This window comes from Oryctolagus cuniculus, chromosome 18, assembly GCF_051225735.1.
Source record: "Oryctolagus cuniculus isolate XC-2025 breed Fujian yellow rabbit chromosome 18, ASM5122573v1, whole genome shotgun sequence".
NCBI lineage: Eukaryota > Metazoa > Chordata > Mammalia > Lagomorpha > Leporidae > Oryctolagus > Oryctolagus cuniculus.
In genome coordinates this window covers 60,698,738-60,718,010 of record NC_142884.1, presented here as the reverse complement: position 1 = coordinate 60,718,010, position 19,273 = coordinate 60,698,738, and the positions used below count along the sequence as shown (strand labels likewise).

General features: G+C 52.3%; 2 protein-coding genes across 25 annotated transcripts in view; one reads left to right on the top strand and one right to left on the bottom strand.

Moving 5' to 3' along the window:
• The first annotated feature begins 430 nt into the window (after window positions 1-430).
• Window positions 431-4,331, top strand: TPPP3 (tubulin polymerization promoting protein family member 3). Of its 2 annotated transcripts, none has more exons than XM_051847206.2 (4): window positions 431-819; window positions 3,232-3,425; window positions 3,538-3,691; window positions 3,806-4,331. In XM_051847206.2, exons 2-4 carry the CDS (start codon window positions 3,238-3,240, stop codon window positions 3,992-3,994), a joined length of 531 nt encoding a protein of 176 aa, XP_051703166.1. In that variant the 5' UTR covers window positions 431-819; window positions 3,232-3,237; the 3' UTR covers window positions 3,995-4,331. The 2 variants fall into 2 exon arrangements, with proteins under 2 accessions (XP_051703166.1, XP_051703165.1); XM_051847205.2 differs by having other exon boundaries at window positions 548-829.
• Window positions 3,806-19,273, bottom strand: part of LRRC36 (leucine rich repeat containing 36) — a 60,599-nt gene continuing 45,131 nt past the window's right edge. For 16 of the 23 annotated variants that reach the window (XM_002711601.5, XM_008257459.4, XM_089320253.1 and 13 more), the window contains 5 exons: window positions 14,756-14,921; window positions 13,779-13,924; window positions 12,877-13,000; window positions 9,135-9,249; window positions 3,806-6,611 (listed from right to left, as the gene is read on the bottom strand). In XM_002711601.5, coding sequence (XP_002711647.1) covers window positions 6,386-6,611; window positions 9,135-9,249; window positions 12,877-13,000; window positions 13,779-13,924; window positions 14,756-14,921 — 777 coding nt within the window. In that variant the 3' untranslated portion in view covers window positions 3,806-6,385. The remainder of the gene's footprint in view (window positions 6,612-9,134; window positions 9,250-12,876; window positions 13,001-13,778; window positions 13,925-14,755; window positions 14,922-19,273) is intronic. The other 7 variants (XM_089320243.1, XM_089320261.1, XM_089320262.1 and 4 more) reach the window with 3 other exon arrangements.

The following is a 19,273-nucleotide window of genomic DNA, read 5'->3' as shown; positions in this document are numbered from 1 at the left end:
TTGTACGGATCCTGGTGTGTGTGGGGGGGGGGGGGACGGAAGAGGGTTGGTTTTAGGCTCCGGAGGCAGCGGTGGGAAGCAGAGGCTGCGAGGCCAAGGCCAAGGCGAGGTGGGAATGAAAGGAGGGGACGACCCTGCAGAACCGGGAGCTTTATCCTGGCGGCGGCATTCGCCGCGGGAGCACAGAATTCTAGGGCTCTGGGCAAGCGTGGTTCGCTCTTTGAACTCTCCCACCCCGGGGTCCCTTTCTCGGGAGAACGCGGGAGACGCGGCCACTGCAGACCCTGGTCATTGCAGGAACGGACCTTGTTCTTCCCCTCGCCCCCGCCTCTATCTCCCAGCGTCCCGGGTTTGGCGCCCTGAAAAGCTGGATCTCCGCAGGAGATTGAGGGCTCACTTGAACTTGGGGCAGAGCCCAGGACAGGAGACTGTCATCCCGTCGGGGAAGCTTCCGACGACGTCCAGACCCGCAGTTGACTGGGCTCGCACGCTGCAAAGAGAGAGGCTGCGGGGGAGGGGCGGGGTAAGGCAGTGTGTGCAGCTCTGCGGGCGCCCAGCCCTGAGCGCGCGGGCGGGGTCTGGTGGGCGGAGCCAGCGTGACCTTGGTCACTCTCCCGCCGAGACAGCCTCGGGGGTGGGACTCGTCGTCTCTATGGAGACCGAGAAACAGGGGATAATACGGCGGAGCCGCCCCGGCTGCAGTCCCGCCTGGGAGCCGGCAGGGAGCGAAGCTGCGGAGCCGCCTAGTCTCCCGCATCTGTGGGTCTATTCCTGTGTCCTTCTGTCCATCCGAACGCGCGCTGCAGGAGCAGCCACGAGGTAGAAGCCGGTAGGAGACTGGGACGCCGACCACTCTAATCCATATCCTGCACGATGCGGAAGGGGGTGGATGGGAGCGGCCTGGAAGGGGTCCCAAAACCCTGGATGGTACCAAGATGAGGACACCAGCTGAGCGGCCTCCCCCGGGCCCAAGCTTTCCGCTTCCCAGCCCCCACCTTCCTTGCCCCGCTGATTGATGACTCCAGCTGTCCCAGCGGGATTGGGCGGGTGGCCTCAGTTCACTGCAGGCCACTTCATGCCTGGCCTGCAGACCCCTGGGGCTGTGGCCTGTGACCAGGCTCCACCTGACCAGCTAGGAGATTACTAAGAATCCATCTTCCTGCACACAAGAGCACTGGATCCCCCCAGTCCCTTGGGACAAGCATCTGGTGGCACCCAAGCTCCCCTTGGTGAATCAAGTGCAGCCTTTGGGTCCCTGGTGGAGAGTGCATCTAGGGGGAGGGAAGAGGGGCACAGTACAGCCTCAGGTTTGGTTCCCAGAGTCTCTGGAATGCAGCAACTATGGGTGCTCACAATCCCAGAGTGTGGTCATTGGGCAGGGGTGTCCAGGATCAAGATCAGTGGTGGTGGGAGAGGGGCAGCTGGGCAGGTGCCCAGGCTGTGGTCACTGAGGCTCTGGTAGAAGAGGTGGGGCTGGAAGATGGTTGCTGAGACTGGGGTGTGGTTTGGGGGCTGCAGGGCAGGAGGGGAGCAGGGTCCAGTGGGAGTGGGGTGATGTCAATGTGGTGCCTGGAAATCTGGGGTTCCAATGTATGGGTATGGACACTCAGGGGCTTCAGTGCAGGGCAAGAGGGTGAGGAGAGGTAGTGGGAGCGTGGACAAAGGAGGGCTGTGGGTGTGGTCAGGAGCCTTGATAAAGGCTGTGATGTCTGGGGCTGTGGCAGGGGGCTCAGAACAGCTGAGTCCCGAGGCTGCAGGGGTGGGGATGGAGGGGACCGCAGTGCAGGGCAGAGGGTGTGGTCGGGGCGGCCTCGGAACAGGGCTGTGTTCTGTGGAGTGTTTCAGTGCAGGGTGCAGGGCGTGGTCAGAGGACTGCAGTGGAGGCTGTGAGTGTGGGGGACGCTTTTGTGCAGGGCTGAGCGTAGGGGGTGAGGGGGATGGTTGGGACATGAACCCCAGGGTGTCTGGTGTGTGGATGGAGGAGGTTGTGGTGCAGGCTGAGGGTAGGGGGTGAGGGGATGGTTGGGACGTGAACCTCAGGGTGTCTGGTGTGTGGATGGAGGAGGTTGTGGTGCAGGCTGAGGGTAGGGGGTGAGGGGATGGTTGGGACATGAACCCCAGGGTGTCTGGTGTGTGGATGGAGGAGGTTGTGGTGCAGGCTGAGGGTAGGGTCCAGGGGCCTGAGGCTAAGGATGTGGAGAGCAGGAGTTGAATGTGGACCAGCCTGTGGCCATCCTCAGGGTGGGCGAGGGGCCTCTGTGAAGGGCTGAGGCACAGACAAAAGCAAGTGTGCCCCAGTGGAGGACCACAGGGCCAAGGCCACAGTCCCCCTTGCCTTGCTTCTGGGGCTGCTGACTTGGCAACCCCATGTAGGCAGCCCCCAGTCCCCTACTCCTAAACTCCACAGACTGGGAGGTTACAGCCCCTGTGCATGGCAAAGGGCCAGGAAGCCATGGTTGTGCCCCAAGCACAGGGAGTGCTGATGTGCCCCACCCGTGGGCCCCTGTTTCCCAGCTCGGCCTGGCCCAGCCCAGCCCAGCAGCACTGGGAGCTTCTCCCCAGCCTCCCTGACACAGGCCTGCCCTTAGCAACACTCTCCAAGCAGCACCACCCTCCCATAGCAACTGTCTCCAGGCTTCACAAACTGTGGCCAGGCCAGCCCCAAGCTCCTGCTCCCCTCATGTTTTTGTTTAATAGCAAATAGTAACAAGGTCTCGGCTGGGCCAGCTGCGCCCTGGCCTGGGGCAAGCACCACTGCTCTCTTCTCAGGCCTGGGTTGGGTCTTGTTGGGTCCTCATGACCCTTACAGAGACCCTGTCCTCATGGAATGCCTGCCCCACCAGCAGCCTGGTCCAGCCCTGACCCAGCTGGGTGTGCAGCTTCCAGGGGGAAGGGGGTGAGGGCGCCCTGCCCAGCCACCCTCGTTTCCATCCAAGCAGGCCTTGTGCCAGGGCCAGACAAAGCCATGCCCCCAGCTGCTGCCCTCACAGCTTTTCTGGACAGTGCCACTCTGTTTCAGCCTGGTGTGGGCATCATGGTTTCATCTTCTGAGCCCTCCTCAGAGCCAGGGCTGACATGAAGCGACAGGACCTTCCCTCCCAGGGCTCTTCCGGGGCCCAGGCAGACTCTGAGGCTCTGGAGCACAAGCGCCACCAACTGGGATGGGGCGGGTCCTAAGGTGGAGGTGGGGGCACTGGCTTGGCTGGGAGGTGACTGAGGTGGTCCCTATAGGGTGGCATGGCTGCGAGCACAGATGTAGCAGGGCTGGAGGAGAGCTTCCGCAAGTTTGCCATCCATGGCGACCCCAAGGCCAGCGGGCAAGAGATGAATGGCAAGAACTGGGCCAAGCTGTGCAAGGACTGCAAGGTGGCTGACGGGAAGGCCGTGACAGGAACTGACGTGGACATTGTCTTCTCCAAAGTCAAGTGAGCCCCCAGCAGCCCCTGCTCCTCAGATACCCAGAAGTGGGGAGTTGGGAGGCTGGCCCTGGGGGGACATGCGAAGGGGAAACACTCATGGCGCCCACGTGCCTGGCAGGGGGAAGTCTGCTCGGGTCATCAACTATGAGGAGTTCAAGAAGGCCCTGGAAGAGCTGGCAACCAAGCGATTCAAGGGCAAGAGCAAAGAGGAGGCCTTCGACGCCATCTGCCAGCTGGTGGCGGGCAAGGAGCCAGCCAACTTGGGTGTTACCGTAAGTGCCTGCTGGTCCTGAGCGGCCACTGGTGGGATGGGGGGCATCTCAGCTGGGGACGTGCGGGGCCTGCCTCCCTCACCAAGCACCTCTGGGGGAACTCTGTCCAAACAGAAAGCAAAGACAGGGGGTGCTGTGGACCGGCTGACTGACACCAGCAGGTACACCGGCTCCCACAAGGAGCGCTTCGACGAGAGCGGCAAGGGCAAAGGCATTGCTGGCCGGCAGGACATCCTGGATGACAGTGGCTATGTGAGCGCCTACAAGCACGCAGGCACCTATGATGCCAAAGTGAAGAAGTAAGGCCCAGGAAGGCCCTGCAGTGCGGCTGCCTCCGCCAGGGGCCTGGGCCTGAGGGACGTGGGGAACAAGACAGCCCCGATCCCCGCTGGACCTGCCCCCAGAGCCGCCTGCCCAGCCCCAGGTGCCGGCCCCCAGGCCTCTGACCCAGACTGCTCTGCATCCCCCTCCCCCGACTTCTGTCCGTCTGGAGACAGTCAATGCCTGTAGCCTCACTGCCTGCCTCCAGGGCCCTGGGCCTGGCTGACCTTCCTGCCCGCTTGCCTCATATTTAAGCTGCTGCTCTGGCCAAGTGCCTAATTCTTACCCAGACCTCAATAAAGCAACCTTTTGTACCAGTGTGGCCTGAGTGGGTATATGATGACCGGGGTCATGATGCTCGCACCCCACTGACCCCAGTGTCATCACCAACCTGCCTGCCACACCCTGCTCATTGCCCCCTGCCACTAACAGCCTTGCCCTCCTGCCAGCTGGGAGCCAGGCTGCCCAAGACGCTCCTGCAGGAAGTACAAAGCCGCTGAGCTTGGCCCTGAGCCAGTCCTGACATCACAGCCTGCCTTCCTGCAGTTACACCTCCGTCTGGGGACCCAGCAGCAGGAGCCATGAGACAGGCCTGGCCAAGCTTAGGCACAGCCCTAAGGGGGCTCCATAGCAAGTCATCCTGGACGCCAGCTGAGAATATCAGAGTCGGATTCCCTCATTTCACAGCTGAGGAAACGGAGCTGAGTGCGGAGGGGCTCGTGGACTAGTGCCCGAACATGCCTCTGGCCTCCCAGGCTGGCTCCCCAGCAGGCAAGCCCCACCCTGATTTCTAAACATGGGGCTGGGTGGTCAGAGACGAAGCCTGGCCCCCGACACCAGCCTGTGGTTGGTGGCGTTGGGGTAGAAAGAGTGACGGGACGCGGAGTGTAGGAGGCGCCAATTCCCTCGCATCTGTTCAACAGCCGAGCTGGGGGGGGGCGGGCGTTCTGGTCCCGGGGAATGCTGGGTATTTCCAGCCATCATCATTTCCCCAAGGCCCTGCATGTTAGACCAGAGCTAGTCCCGAACCCCGGGCTCTGAGGCCACCACTCCTTCCTTCCTGGTGTGACAAGGGAGCTGGGTGGGACTTGGGGCTAGGCAAGAGGGCAGCTCCCAAGGGTGTGAGAAAGGCTTCAGAGGCCCATGTCCACAAACCCACACCCTCTTTTCTGAGCCACGGGACAGAGCAGGCCAGCGCCTCGGTCTTCTCCCCGCCCGACAGGCTGCTCTGGGACGTTCCTGCCCTAGGTGGCCTGAATTCCTCGATAGGCGACCTAAACCGTCTGTGTTGTCTTTTCCCACCGAGTGTTAAAACACCCAATTGTGGTGAAAGGAAACGGGGCACTCACATGCCGTGGAGGCCAGGCAGGGCTGGCACCCGCAGAGCTGTGTTCTCCTGGGTCCTCCCCAGCTTCCCACCACCCTCAAGTCATTCTTCTTACAGAGAAAGCTTCTCAGACACAATTCCTCGTTCCTCTGCCTTCCCAAAGTAAAACCAAGGGGCCCTGCAACGCAGCACCTGTTTCCTCCTCTCGGCCCTTCCTTCCCATTTCATGGCCTGCCTCTCCCCTCCCCGTGGGGCTGTCCTGGGCCTGTACTCTGCGTTGTAATCACCTCTCGACTCCAAGGTCTCAGGTAAAGATCACCCACTCTGGGGCCTGGGGGCAGCTCTTGGCATCACAGCTCCTGGGCTGCGTCTGCTTCCTTGTCAGATACTCTCATGGCAGCACGTCCCGCCTCCACCCCATTACCCCTTTGGGGGCTCCAGAGACTGCTCTGCACCCCACTACCTGCTCCCATTCTTCCTGTTTTGCGAGCTTCCACTCAAACTACAAGTCTCCCCAGAAGCCTTCTCCAGTCCCACTCACCCTGCCTCTCTCTGTGCTCCCAATCCAGCCTCTGAGCTCTGTCATACTGCCTTTTGCTTTCCCCTTTGACTAAATTATTGGCTCCCCCAGGGCAGACCCTGGTGTCGCCTCATCACTGAGGCTGGCGGAGAGTCAGTCTCATCACCCAGTAAGCACAGTTCTCCAGGATTTCTTCACATGAAGGACACCGTGGACGTGCCTCTTGAGCCTCCTGCCACGCAGTTTCCAATGGCACTGGGGGAACTGTCTAGTCTTGTTGCTTTTTTGACATTTCCAGCCAAATGTCTCTCTAGGATACTGTTCCTGAGACTGTGTGTCAACTATTTCTGTGGGCAGCAGGAAAAACAACTCAACGGGAGGAGAGAAAGAGAAATAAAAAGAAGGAGCAATCCAGTGTAATCAGAATAAGCGTTCTCTTATCTTTGTGGGTGGATGCACCCTCCTGGTGGCAATGGTGCTGAGAGCCGTCCGGGGACGAGACGGAGGCTGCAGTAGGTGTCTGGTGCTAGCTCCATACGCCGGGCTCGGGGACAGCATCGGAGACACTCTGTATTAGATACTGACCCGTGTCGTGTGCCACTGGTGAGGAGGAAGACAACGTGCTCTTGCCGAAGGGTGACGCTCTCCCCAGGTGATGGCTCCTCTCGGGAGGCAGGAGCGCTTTCCCGGAATAGCCCTTCTGCTCCTTATTCAGCTGCTGCAGCAGGTACTCATTAGTTACCACCAGGGACCTGAGGCCACGGGGAAAGGCAGTCATGAAATCACCAAAGCGGACGCGATGCCGTTCGGATCTGCAATGCTTGCTGAACATGAATGTAAAATGAAGTAATGTCTCTAAATAGAAATAACTGTCCACTTTACGAGTGGGTTATTTTAAAGGCTGATCTACATTTTATTCATTACAATTCTGATCATGTTCCAGATAGCTGAAGCAATACTGAATTTCACTTTTTTTTTTTTTTTTTTTTTTTTGACAGGCAGAGTTAGACAATGAGAGAGAGACAGACAGAGAGAAAGGTCTTCCTTTTCCGTTGGTTCACCCCCCAATGGCTGCTACGGCTGGCGCGCTGTGCCGATCCGAAGCCAGGAGCCAGGTGCTTCCTCCTGGTCTCCCATGAGGATGCAGGACCCAAGGACTTGGGCCATCCTCCACTGCCTTCCTGGGCAACAGCAGAGAGCTGGACTGGAAGAGGAGCAACCGGGACAGAACCTGACCCCAACTGGGACTAGAACCCGGGGCGCCAGCGCCGCAGGCGGAGGATTAGCCTAGTGAGCCGCAGTGCTGGCCTGAATCTCACATTTTATATAGTGGATGTTCTAATTTCTCCAAAGCACTTTCACGATGAGGTAAGCAGAAGCACTAAGACACTGGCACTGGATCAGGCCTCTAATTTCTACTCGCAAGTTGTAACTTCTGTCTTCTAATCTAGGCAACTCTGCAATCCCCTGCCAGTACTAGTCAGGACTGTGCTCCCGGACTCTGCATCACAGGCCACGGGCAAAGAAAATCATCTCAGCACGATGCTATTCACTACAGCACTATTTTTACATTTTCAAGTTCATTTCATAGGTAGAGTCAGAGAAAGAGACAGAGACCTTCCATCCACTGGTTCATTCCCCAAATGCCCTTAATCAGCAGGAGCTAGGACAGGCCAAAGCCAGGAGTCACAAATTCAATCCAGGCGTCAACATGTGTGGTAAGGACCCAAGTACTTGAGCCATCACATGCTGTCTCCCAGGGTGTGTGTTAGCAGGAAGCTGGAATCAGGCAGAGCTGGGACCAGCTCAGACACTCTGATATGGGATTCAGCCATCCCAAGCAACGACTAACTACTGTGCCAGACGCTTGCCCTGTTACAGCACTGTTTCTTTCTTTTTTTTTTTTTTTTTTTTTTTTTGACAGGCAGAGTGGACAGTGAGAAAGAGAGACAGAGAGAAAGGTCTTCCTTTTGCCGTTGGTTCACCCTCCAATGGCCACCGCGGCCGGTGCACTGCGGCCGGCGCACCGCACTGATCCGAAGGCAGGAGCCAGGTGCTTCTCCTGGTCTCCCATGGGGTGTAGGGCCCAAGGACTTGGGCCATCCTCCACTGCCTTCCCGGGCCACAGCAGAGAGCTGGCCTGGAAGAGGGGCAACTGGGACAGAATCCGGCGCCCCGACCGGGACTAGAACCCGGTGTGCCGGCGCCGCTAGGCAGAGGATTAGCCTAGTGAGCCGCGGCGCCGGCCAGCAGCACTGTTTCTAACAGGACCATGATGTGGTAATATCCTCTCTGTAATGTCTGAAATAATTATAAAGAAAAATTTTTAAAAATGACACCTGGATGGGGGTTTGGCATAGTGGTTAGGACTTGGAATACCCACATCCTTATTGGAGGGCCTGAGTTTGAGTTGTGGCTCCATTCCCAATTCCAGCTTCCTTCTAATGCCACCCTGGGAGGTACCAGGTGCTTGGTACAGAACCACCCTAGGAGGTTTAAGTACTTGGGTCCCTGCCACCCATGTGTGAGACCTGGACTGAGTTCCTGATCCTGGCCACATGGCGCAGCCCCAGCTGTTGCAAGCATTTGGGATCAAAGCAGTGGATGGGATATCTCCATCTGTCTGTCTGTCTGCCTTTCAAAAAAAAAAAAAAGTCACCTAGAATGAGTCTGGGTTTAATCCTCTGAATGTGAAGCGATTTCAATGAAAACCAAGAAGTGAAGTTGTGGAGTGAAGATTTGAAGATTTAGAAATGGGGTGCTTACTACTTAGATTTCATTGGGAGTCTTAGTGAAGTTGGCAGGACTTCTCTCGAACCTCAGTAGCCTCGCAGCCACCCTGGCATTGTTTCTCTTTGGAGAGACTGAAGCCATTGAGGGCCTCTGAAGACGACCAGACTTTGTATTCTTTCCCTATTCTCTGCTGAGTGCTCTGGATGTGTCTTTGGTGACCAACAGCAGGCAGGCATTTTTCAGAGGAGCCAGGTGGCTGATCTTAGGAACACACAGTGCCCAAAGAGGTAGCTGACCCAGACAAAGGTCCTGTGAGAGCCAGTGAGAAACTAGTTGCAACCCACCAATGCTGGCCAAGATACTTGGTCCTGTGCTTCCTGGTGCTTGGAATCCTGAGCCACTTGGCTCATATGCACTAGGTTTATACACAGACTGGACTTCACTTGCAAAGTGCACAGAAATCAACTTGCCAGGCAGAACAAAGGAGACCCATGGAAGAAAACATGCGCAGCCAGAGGCCAGCTAGGTAGACCCTCTCCTACCTCTGGCTTTCCTGGAGAAGGGCAACTGTGTCTTCTAGCTTCTTCAGCTGGGCAAGCTCCTGATTCAGGCAGGCCACCTGCATGGTCAGCTGCTGGTTTCTGCGCAGAAGATCATCTGCAATGGTACAGCAGCCAGGGGTGAGCAGGAAACCACGCTGCTGGTCTCTGAGCAGAGCTCGAGTATGCAGATGGACATCTTGAGAACTGGCAACAGATCTGAATTAAAAGTCAACCACTTCATATTGCCCATTCGTTCATTTTTTCTATTTCACTAGAGCTAACAGCCCTGCCCAGGAGCCCTGCTAGGAGGGGTCACCTGTTCTCACTTAGCACAGGCAGTCAATACACTGTTCTCTGTGCTCATTTGAGTTTGGGAAGCATGTTCTTCACTCCATATGAGGAATGTGCAAACATCTAGAGCTGTGTCCGGCACATGGTGGTGACGCAATGAGCGCTTGCAGAAACGGAATTTGCAGCTGCGACAGTTATACCTAGCACTCCAAATACGCTGTCACTGCCTGCAACACTAAGGTGGCTAAAGCACAGGAACTCTGGTGCAAAGGAAGTCAGTCTTCCAGAATAGTTCTTCCTAAATTTTTTAACATGCTTACATATCCCCTGGGGATCTTGTTAAAAATAGACCCCAGCTCAGTGGGTCTGAGGAGAGGCCCGACAGTCTGCCTGCTTAACAAGCTCCCAGGTGACACTAATGTGGATCACAATTTGAGTTGCAAGCTTTAGAAGGCAGCCAACGGGGCTGCAGCAGCTCTACCAACAGTGAGGCCAAAACACCACACTGGGCTCATGGCTGACTCAGAGTGACAACCAAGTGGACAAATACATATTTTCAGGGTAAGTGGAGACTATTGTCTTGATTATTCAGACTTATGAGTATCTGATAGCTGAGATTTAACAACAGAAATTCAGTATTTCCAAATCAAATTCCTCATATATATTCAAGTGTCTATAATTTGCTTAGGAGTGCTTGAGCTAGTTTGTCAAAAGCAGATTTTATTGACAATGTTTGTCAAAACTGTGCTAATAAAAGGATAGTACAAATCAAGACTTTTTTTTTTTTTTTTTTTTTTTTTTGACAGGCAGAGTGGACAGTGAGAGAGAGAGACAGAGAGAAAGGTCTTCCTTTGCCGTTGGTTCAACCTCCAATGGCCGCCGAGGCCGGTGCACCGTGCTGATCCGAAGGCAGGAGCCAGGTGCTTCTCCTGGTCTCCCATGGGGTGCAGGGCCCAAGCACTTGGGCCATCCTCCACTGCCTTCCCGGGCCACAGCAGAGAGCTGGCCTGGAAGCGGGGCAACCAGGACAGAATCCGGCGCCCCAACCGGGACTAGAACCCAGTGTGCCGGCGCCGCAAGGCGGAGGATTAGCCTAGTGAGCCGCGGCGCTGGACAGACAAATGTTATTTTTCACTTATAATGGCAGGAAAAAAAAATACCCAGTGTTGACAAGTATGGAGTGCAAAGGGCATTCGAGTGCAGTGCCGCTGTGAGGGCAAAGTGAAGCAGCCTTTCTGGGGAGTAACTTGGAAATGTGCTGCAAAAAGCCTCAAAAATAGTCACCTCCTCTGACCGTTCATTCTACTTCTAGGAAGGTCTCCTAGGAAAACAGCCCGACATGTTTGCAGGCACTAGTAACAGCACGGCCTGCCACAGCATGAACATTCCCACCAGGCTCCAACAGAAGCCAACAAAGTCGTTTCAGAGAAGGAGTTTATTCTAGGGTGTTCCCCCACCTCATGTCTTTCTTTTGAATGTTTGGAAATTCTTTAGAATTATTTTTATTCCATATGTATTGTCTTATATATCCATGACCACAAATAATGACAGCTTTATGTATAATAGTAAACATTAGAAACAACTATACAGAGGACTGGCTAAATAAATACAATCTGTTCATGTGAAATCAGAGGAAATACCTATACTAATAAGTTAGTACCATTAAAACGTAGAGGTCAGGTCTGTGATTTCCTGGGGTGGAGAGTTGGGGAAACTGCACAAGGGATGTGTCGCTCCCCCTCTTCATGGAGGAACGACACTAAGTCCTGCCTAGGCTTCATATCCGAGTCACGGCACCATTATGTCGCTCCCCCTCTTCGTGGAGGAACGACACAGGACCCTGCGCTGTTCTTTCGTCTGCTCGGCCCTCCCCGGGTTTGCTGCTGGTTCTTCCCGGGTTGGCTACTATCCCTTCCACCTCCGTGGAAGGGCAGTTCCCCCTGGCCGCATTCCCCACTTCCGCAGGGGAGCGGCACACCGCCAGCCGGCTTTCTCGGGGGCTGCACGGGTTCCCTTAGATGTTCCCCATAGATGTTCCTGGTGCATGCCGTCTCTCTCCTCCTTTATAGTCCTCCTCCGCCAATCCCAACTCGGCTGCCCACACGCCGAGTACGCTGCTCTCCAATCAGGAGCAAGTCCTACAGTTAATTGGTTGAACTGGAGGCAGCTGTGCGGAAGCTGTTTACTTCTCTCCCAGCGCCATATTGTGGGAGAGCAGATGCATAGAATAAGTCTTAATTCCAGTAACTTAGTCCAGTCCGGATTGCTCCCCACAGGGATGAACAAATTTTCTGGAGTTAACAGGAATGTTCTGTATTTCTATTGGGCTGAAACTAAAAATGTGGGCATTTTGTTACATGTCGGTTTTTTTTTTTTTAAAGACAATTTTAAATTTTGGGTTAAAAATATATGTATAGAGGCCAGCGCCGTGGCTCACTAGGCTAATCCTCTGCCTGCGGTGCCAGCACCCCAGGTTCTAGTCCCGGTCAGGGCCAGGTTCTGTCCCGGTTGCTCCTCTTCTAGTCCAGCTCTCTGCTGTGGCCCGGGAGTGCAGTGGAAGATGGCCCAAGTACTTGGGCCCTGCACCCGCATGGGAGACCAAGAGGAAGCACCTGGCTCCTGGCTTTGGATCAGCACAGCACGCCGGCTATAACAACCATTTGGGGGGTGAACCAACGGAAAAGGAAGACCTTTCTCTCTCTCTCTCTCTCATTGTCTAACTCTGCCTGTCAAAAAAAAAATATGTATAGAGGCAAGGTATTTATACCAAAAACATTAATGAAAATTACTGATAGGTCACAGTTATATTTTACTTATATTTTTTAAATTTCTATTTATAACCAGAAAAAGCAAGTGTAGTTCTCAAAACTAATGGTCCCTTGGCCGGCGCCTCGGCTCACTAGGCTAATCCTCCGCCTTGTGGCACTGGCACACCGGGTTCTAGTCCCGGTCGGGGCACCGGATTCTGTCCCGGTTGCCCCTCTTCCAGGCCAGCTCTCTGCTGTGGCCAGGGAGTGCAGTGGAGGATGGCCCAAGTGCTTGGGCCCTGCACCCCATGGGAGACCAGGATAAGTACCTGGCTCCTGCCATCGGATCAGCACGGTGTGCTGGCCACAGTGCGCCAGCCGCGGCGGCCATTAGAGGGTGAACCAACGGCAAAGGAAGACCTTTCTCTCTCTCTCTCTCTCTCACTGTCCACTCTGCCTGTCAAAAAAAAAACAAAAAAACAAAAAAACAAAAAACAAACAAACAAAAACACACACTAATGGTAATAACAACATTCATACATGGTTTACACTGACAAAGAGTTTCACCTGGTAACTCAAGAGGATCGTTTTCATTAACTGCCGAAAGCAGCTGTGTGGGCTCCGGACCAGGACACTCACTCTACGGCCCTCCATGGACAAGCAGTGGTGTTGGGAAGCCCCACATGCGGCGTCCCTGAACTTACCGTAATTATGGGACTGCTGCCCACTCACGACCGAGGAAGCCGCACCTTCCTCCAGCTGCTGAATTCTTTCTGACAACATGAGGTTTTCCTCCAACACTCTGACCAGCTTTTGCTTCAAACTTTCCTTTAGATCAGAAAACAAAATACAAACAGATCGAGAGTCTGAAGTCCTGAGCAGCGCTTTGAGAGGGGAATCTTTTTCTCTATTTAGCTATAAACCCAAGCGAGGGCAGCATCTCTGACTTTCTCACGTATTAATTCACTAGTAAACATAGCTCAAGGGGGGCAAACAAACTGATCACACAGTTGCAGTCTTCCCAAGGAGGTAGGCACTACTCTTGCAGAAGACTTGGTCGTTTTGACGGGAGGCCAGCATTCAGAGTTGTCTATGTAACATCTCTAATGATAATGAAACTCCTCTAATGGTAAGAAACGGGGGCAGGGAAACCTGCAGATACGAGTTCTTGCTTCCTCTCCTGGAGCCAGCAGCCTGGTGCTCATAATGGCCCTGATTCAGGGCTCTCGGCTCCATCAGGAGGGGAGGAAGGACAACCCCAGAGAGCGGGCCTTATTCACTCAGTGGGATCGAGCCATCTCCATCAAGAACTTGACCCTAAACATTTTCACTCTGGGGCTTTGTGTGTGTGTGTGTGGTGTGGGGGGTTGTTTTGTTTTCTTCCCATTTCAAGTCTAGAATTTTTGGATCAGGATTAGCATGAAGTCCCTGCAGACTTCCAAGGTGTCCCTGTCCTGATAAGCTCTGTTTCTGGTGTGCCCAGACTGGCTTTTCCGTACCGTGGTTAGATGTTCCAGGGGAGGACAGGGCACAGCTGCCCTGGCCTGCTGCTCAGTCCCCTGCAGGTAGAGGGCGTGGGAAAGGAAGATAGAAGGCAGAGGTGTACCATGTCATTAGGAACCAGCTGCCCCGCCTCCTTCTGTTCCGTCTCCCTCCTGCGGAAGGCTTTCTGGGCATCTTCAGGATGCGAGCGACACCAGTGCTGAGATGGCGCAGGGACTACCAAAGACAGAAGCAAATCTCGGGCAGGACCTGCCAAAAATTCAGGTTGGGCGCACACAGGCCAATCTTAAAAGCTAAAGCCAGAAATCCTAGTCAATAACTACCAGCTCTGTAGGACGGACAGGGCTGTCTCACAGCTGCTTTCTGCAGAATTCAGTGAGAGGCTCTAAGAGGCGTCTGGGGAGGCCAAGAAGTTCTACCCAAGTCCTCTGTGGGAAGAGCAGCAGCCCCGGGCGCACTGTTCCCAGTCTCTGCTTAGCGGCTCTGGGGGATAATTTCCTACAAAATGGGAGTGGTTTTACCACCAAAATTTCTTTGAATTCATCTTCCATTAAACCAACAAATAAACACATGGACCAACGTTCACAAGACTGTTTCCCCCATGTTCCTAAGCAAAAAGAACCCCTAAAAACAGTCCAGGTTACTCACTTTGAAAACTTGAAGTTTTCAGATCATAACTTGATTTTTGATAACTTTTGATTTTCATTTGAGTTTCAGATCATAACATTTTAAGTCACCTCTGAACTCTGACAATCAAATCCCATTTCTGTGGTATACGTTATTGGCACTTTCCCAAAAACTGTAAAATCTTTGTAGGTATTAACATAACCATTCTATTTTACATATCCAGTCAGTTTATATAGGAGGATCAAAACAATTGGAGAGAGTGCTGATTTAAAAAAAAAAGGGGGGGGGGGAGAAGAAAGAGGAAAGTGCAGATTTGTTAACTGTGGTGCTTCTGAGAAGCTGGGGTAAGTGACCGTGAGAACACTGTGCTTGGCAAGGGAAGGGCTGAGTGACAGCAGGACGAGGCGAAGCAGAACCCACCCTGCTCCAGGCACAGGGAACGCATTCACTCACCGAGAAACTTCTTGTTGAGGAGGAGGGAGCCGGAGCCGTTCCAGTGCTTATCCACAAGCTCCAGGAGCTGTCTGAGGACAGTGGCCACATGGGGGGTTCTGGCAGAGATTGGGGGGCTGTGGTTTCCTGGCAAACCATGCAAACTGCCCAGGTCACTAGAGAGAGGCTCAAGAAAAAAACAAAACCTCCAACCAGTTGTCATTCTGATACAATAAATGAAGAATCCAGACATTTAAAGTGTTAATAGTTTTTAACAGTTGAAAAGGGGGTTGGCGTTTGGCCCAGTGCAGCTGGACACCCACAATCCGTATCACAATGCCTGGGTTCAAGTTCCAGCTCTCAATTCCAGCTTCCTGCTCATTCATGTTCCTCCCTAGGAAGCAGCAGGTGATGGCCCAAGTACTTGGGTCCCTGCTACCCATGTGGGAGAACAAAATAGAGTTCTAGGCTCCTGGCTTCAGCTTTGCCCAGCCCTGGCTGTTGTGTGCCTTTAGAGAGTAAACTATCAGATGGGAGATATGGAGATATCTGTCTCTCTGCCCTTGAAATAAGTTTTTTTGTTTGTTTGTTTTTGTTTGTTTGTTTTTTACAGGCAGAGTGGACAGTGAGAGAGAGAGAGAGAGAGAGAGAGAGAAAGGTCTTCCTTTTTTCCGTTGGTTCACCCCCCAATGGCCGCTGCAGCTGGCGCACAGCGCTGATCCGATGGCAGGAGCCAGGTGCCTCTCCTGGTCTCCCATGGGGTGCAGGGTCCAAGCACTTGGGCCATCCTCCATTGCACTCCTGGGCCACAGTAGAGAGCTGGACTGGAAGAGGGGCAACTGGGACAGAATCCGGCGCCCCGACCGGGACTAGAACCTGGTATGCCGGCGCCGCAGGCAGAGGATTAGCCTAGTGAGCTGCGGCTCTGGCCTGAAATAAGTTTTTATTTATTTATTTTTTAAAGATTTATTTATTTGAAAGGCAGAGTTATACAGAGAGATATCTTCTGTCCACTGGGTCATTTCCCAAATGGCCACAACAACTGGAACTGGGCCAGCCTGAAGCCAGGAGCTTCTTCCGGGTCTCCCACATGGGTGCAGGGGCCCAAGCACTTGGGCCATCTTCCATAGCTTTCCCAGGTGGATTAGCAGGGAGCTGGATCAGAAGTGGAGCAGCCAAGACTGGAACTAGCAACCGTATGGCATGCTAGCACTGCAGGTGGTGGCTTTACCCACTAACCATAGTGCCAGCCTCAAATAACATACCATTATGTCCCAAGCAAATACATAAGATATTCAAAGATAATTAAAAACATAATACTATTGGGACGGCGCCATGGCTCACTTGGTTAATCCTCCGCCTGCGGCTTTGGCATCCCTTATGGGAGCCGGGTTCTAGTCCCAGTTGCTGCTCTTCCAGTCCAGCTCTCTGCTGTGGCCTGGGAGGGCAGTGGAGGATGACCAGAGTGCTTGGACCCCTGCACCCGCATGGGAGACCAGGAGGAAGCACCTGGCTCCTGGCTTCTGATCGGTGCAGCACCGGCCATAGCAGTCATTTGGGGGGTGAACCAACGGAAGGAAGACCTTTCTCTTCTCTTTCTCTCTCACTGTCTAACTCTATCTGTCAAAAAAAAAAAAAACAAAAAAACAAAAAAAACAAAAAAAAAAAAAACAAACTATCTTCTGCCACAATTTTCTGTAGGGATTTTCAGAATACATTTACAACAAAAACGTGTTAACACCTACAACTATGGTTCATTATTTGAGGATAATTTAAAAAGTTAGTGGAGAAACTGAATTGAAAGATAAGTTTATTTTAGTGTCAAAGATTTTTTAAATCTATGCATCATTTTTCATGAACTTTTTAAAGACTGACTAATATAATATAAAGTGCAGAACACTTGGTATGCTTTTCTTTTTAAAGACCTTTATTTGAAAGAGAGAAAGAGAATGAAAGAGATCTTCTATCCACTGGTTCATGCCCCAAATGGCCATAATGGCTGGGGCTGGTCCAGGCTAAATCCAGGAGCCAGAACTCCATATTGGTCTCCCACATGAGTGGCAGTTCTGCTGTTTTCCCAGGTGCATTAGTAGGAAACTGTATTGGAAGTGGAGCAGCCAGGACTGAAATTGGCACTCCTATATGGGAGGCTGGCATCACAAGTGGCAGTTTAACCTGCTGTGCTATAATGATACCCTGCAGACATCTTAAAAAGTATTACGTATCATAAAGTAAACTTAGCAATAATTTAATAAGAATTATAATTCATAATATGCTTTTAAAATATAATAGGTAGTATCATAACATTTAAATTTTTAAAATTTATTTTTCATTTTACTTGAAATACAAAGAAGGGCCAGCACTATGGTGTGGAAGGCTGAGTCTCAGCCTGCTGTGCCAGCGTCCCATATTGGGGCTGGTTGGAGTCCCAGCTGCTCTGCTTCTGACCCAGCTCTCTGCTGATGCACCTGGGAAACCAGCAGAGATGGCCCAAGTACTTAGGGCCTTGCACCCACAGGGGAAACCAGGAGGAAGCTCCTGGCTCCTGGCTTTGGCCTGGCCCATATCCAGCCATTGCAGCCATTTGGGGAATGAACTAGCATATGGAAGATCTCCCTCTCTCCTCTCTCCATATCTCTGCCTTTCAAATAAATAATTCTTAAAAAAAAAAAAATGAAGGCAAAGGGAGTCAGAGACAGAGAGAGATCCTCCATTCACTGGTTCACTCCACAAGTGCTTGCAACAGCCAATGCTGAGGGAAGCCATGAGGCTAAAACTCCATCCAGGTTTCCCAAGTGGGTGGCCGATAGTCAAGTACTTGGGCCATCATCTGCAGCCTCCCAGGATGCACATTAGCAGGAAAGCTGGATCAGAAACCCAGTAGCTGAGACCAGTTAGTCATCTGATATGTGATGTGGGCATCCCAAGTGATGCTGTAACTGCTGAAACAAATGCCTACCCATCCTGTAACATTTTAAATGTTCTGTGTTAAATGTTATTATTGGGTCCATACAAAATATATTATTCAGTAAGAAAGTAAGATGTATAGATCCATATAGAAAATTCACAATTGTTTTTATTCATTCTGTTCTGATATATTATTTACATATTTGTGAACTTTACTGTCCAAATGTATCTGCCAATCTTCTGTAGCTTCATGGACTTCAAGAAAGCTGATACATATTTAATACAGCCAAACTATTTCTCAATCTTTGTTTCTTTTGATGTAAAAAAACCACAGATGATTAATTAGCTAATGCTGTCACATCTGACAACTGTGAAGGACAACACCAGTGGCATTTATGACACTATCACATGTGTGGCCTATGACTGATTACAAATGGAATAAACACTTCTCCCACAAAGCTGTACAGAGCATGTGCCCTGGGCTGTATGAAGACGTCAATCATGAGGGCCAGTGAGTTAACAACCTGACTGGTGAGAAGAATCATGGGCAGTCCAGATACATCGCAAAGTCGCTTTAGAAGACCTTCTCAAAAATGAGTAAAATGGATATTTACTGCCACTGGCTTTTTTATGTCTTGGTAGTTTTATATGTATAACATGGAACAACTTGGAAACTTACATATGCCTTTTAGCATTTTCCTTTATTACAGTGTGGTGAGAATTTTGGGTCATTTTGTTACTTTCATGGGTCTTCTAGTTTTCAGAAAATTATGACTTACAGCTTTTTAAAATAATATTTTTTTTTTGACAGGCAGAGTGGACAGTGAGGGAGAGAGAGAGAAATGTCTTCCTTTGCCGCTGATTCACCCTCCAATGGCCGCTGCGGCCGGTGCGCTGCAGCCGGCACACCACGCTGATCCGATGGCAGGAGCCAGGTACTTATCCTGGTCTCCCATGGGGTGCAGGGCCCAAGTACTTGGGTCATCCTCCACTGCACTCCCTGGCCACAGCAGAGAGCTGGCCTGGAAGAGGGGCAACCGGGACAGAATCTGGCACCCCGACCAGGACTAGAACCTGGTGTGCTGGTGCCGCAAGGCGGAGGATTAGCCTAGTGAGCCGCGGCGCTGGCCTAAAATAATATTTTTTCTTTTTTTTTTTTATTTATTTGACAGGTAGAGCTATAGACAGAGAGATAGAGAGAAAGGTCTTCCGTCCGTTGGTTCACTCCCCAAATGGCCGCTATGGCCAGTGCTGCGCCAATCCGAAGCCAGGAGCCAGGTGATTCCTCCTGGTCTCCCATGCGGGTGCAGGGCCCAAGCACTTGGGCCATCCTCCACTGCCCTCCCAGGCCACAGCAGAGAGCTGGACTAGAAGAGGAGCAACTGGGACTAGAACCTGGCACCCATATGGGATGCTGGCGCCGCAGGCGGAGGATTAACCAAGTGAGTCACAGCTCTGGGTTCCTAAAATAATGTTTTCATTTTTATAATTTGTATAGGCCTCTAAAGTCAGTTGGCAAAAAGTAATTTTTAAGAAGATTTATTTATTTGAAAAGTAGAGTTACAGAGAGAGAATGGGAGAACTGGAACTCTTCCATCCCCTGGTTCACTCCCCCAGTGGCCACATTGGCAA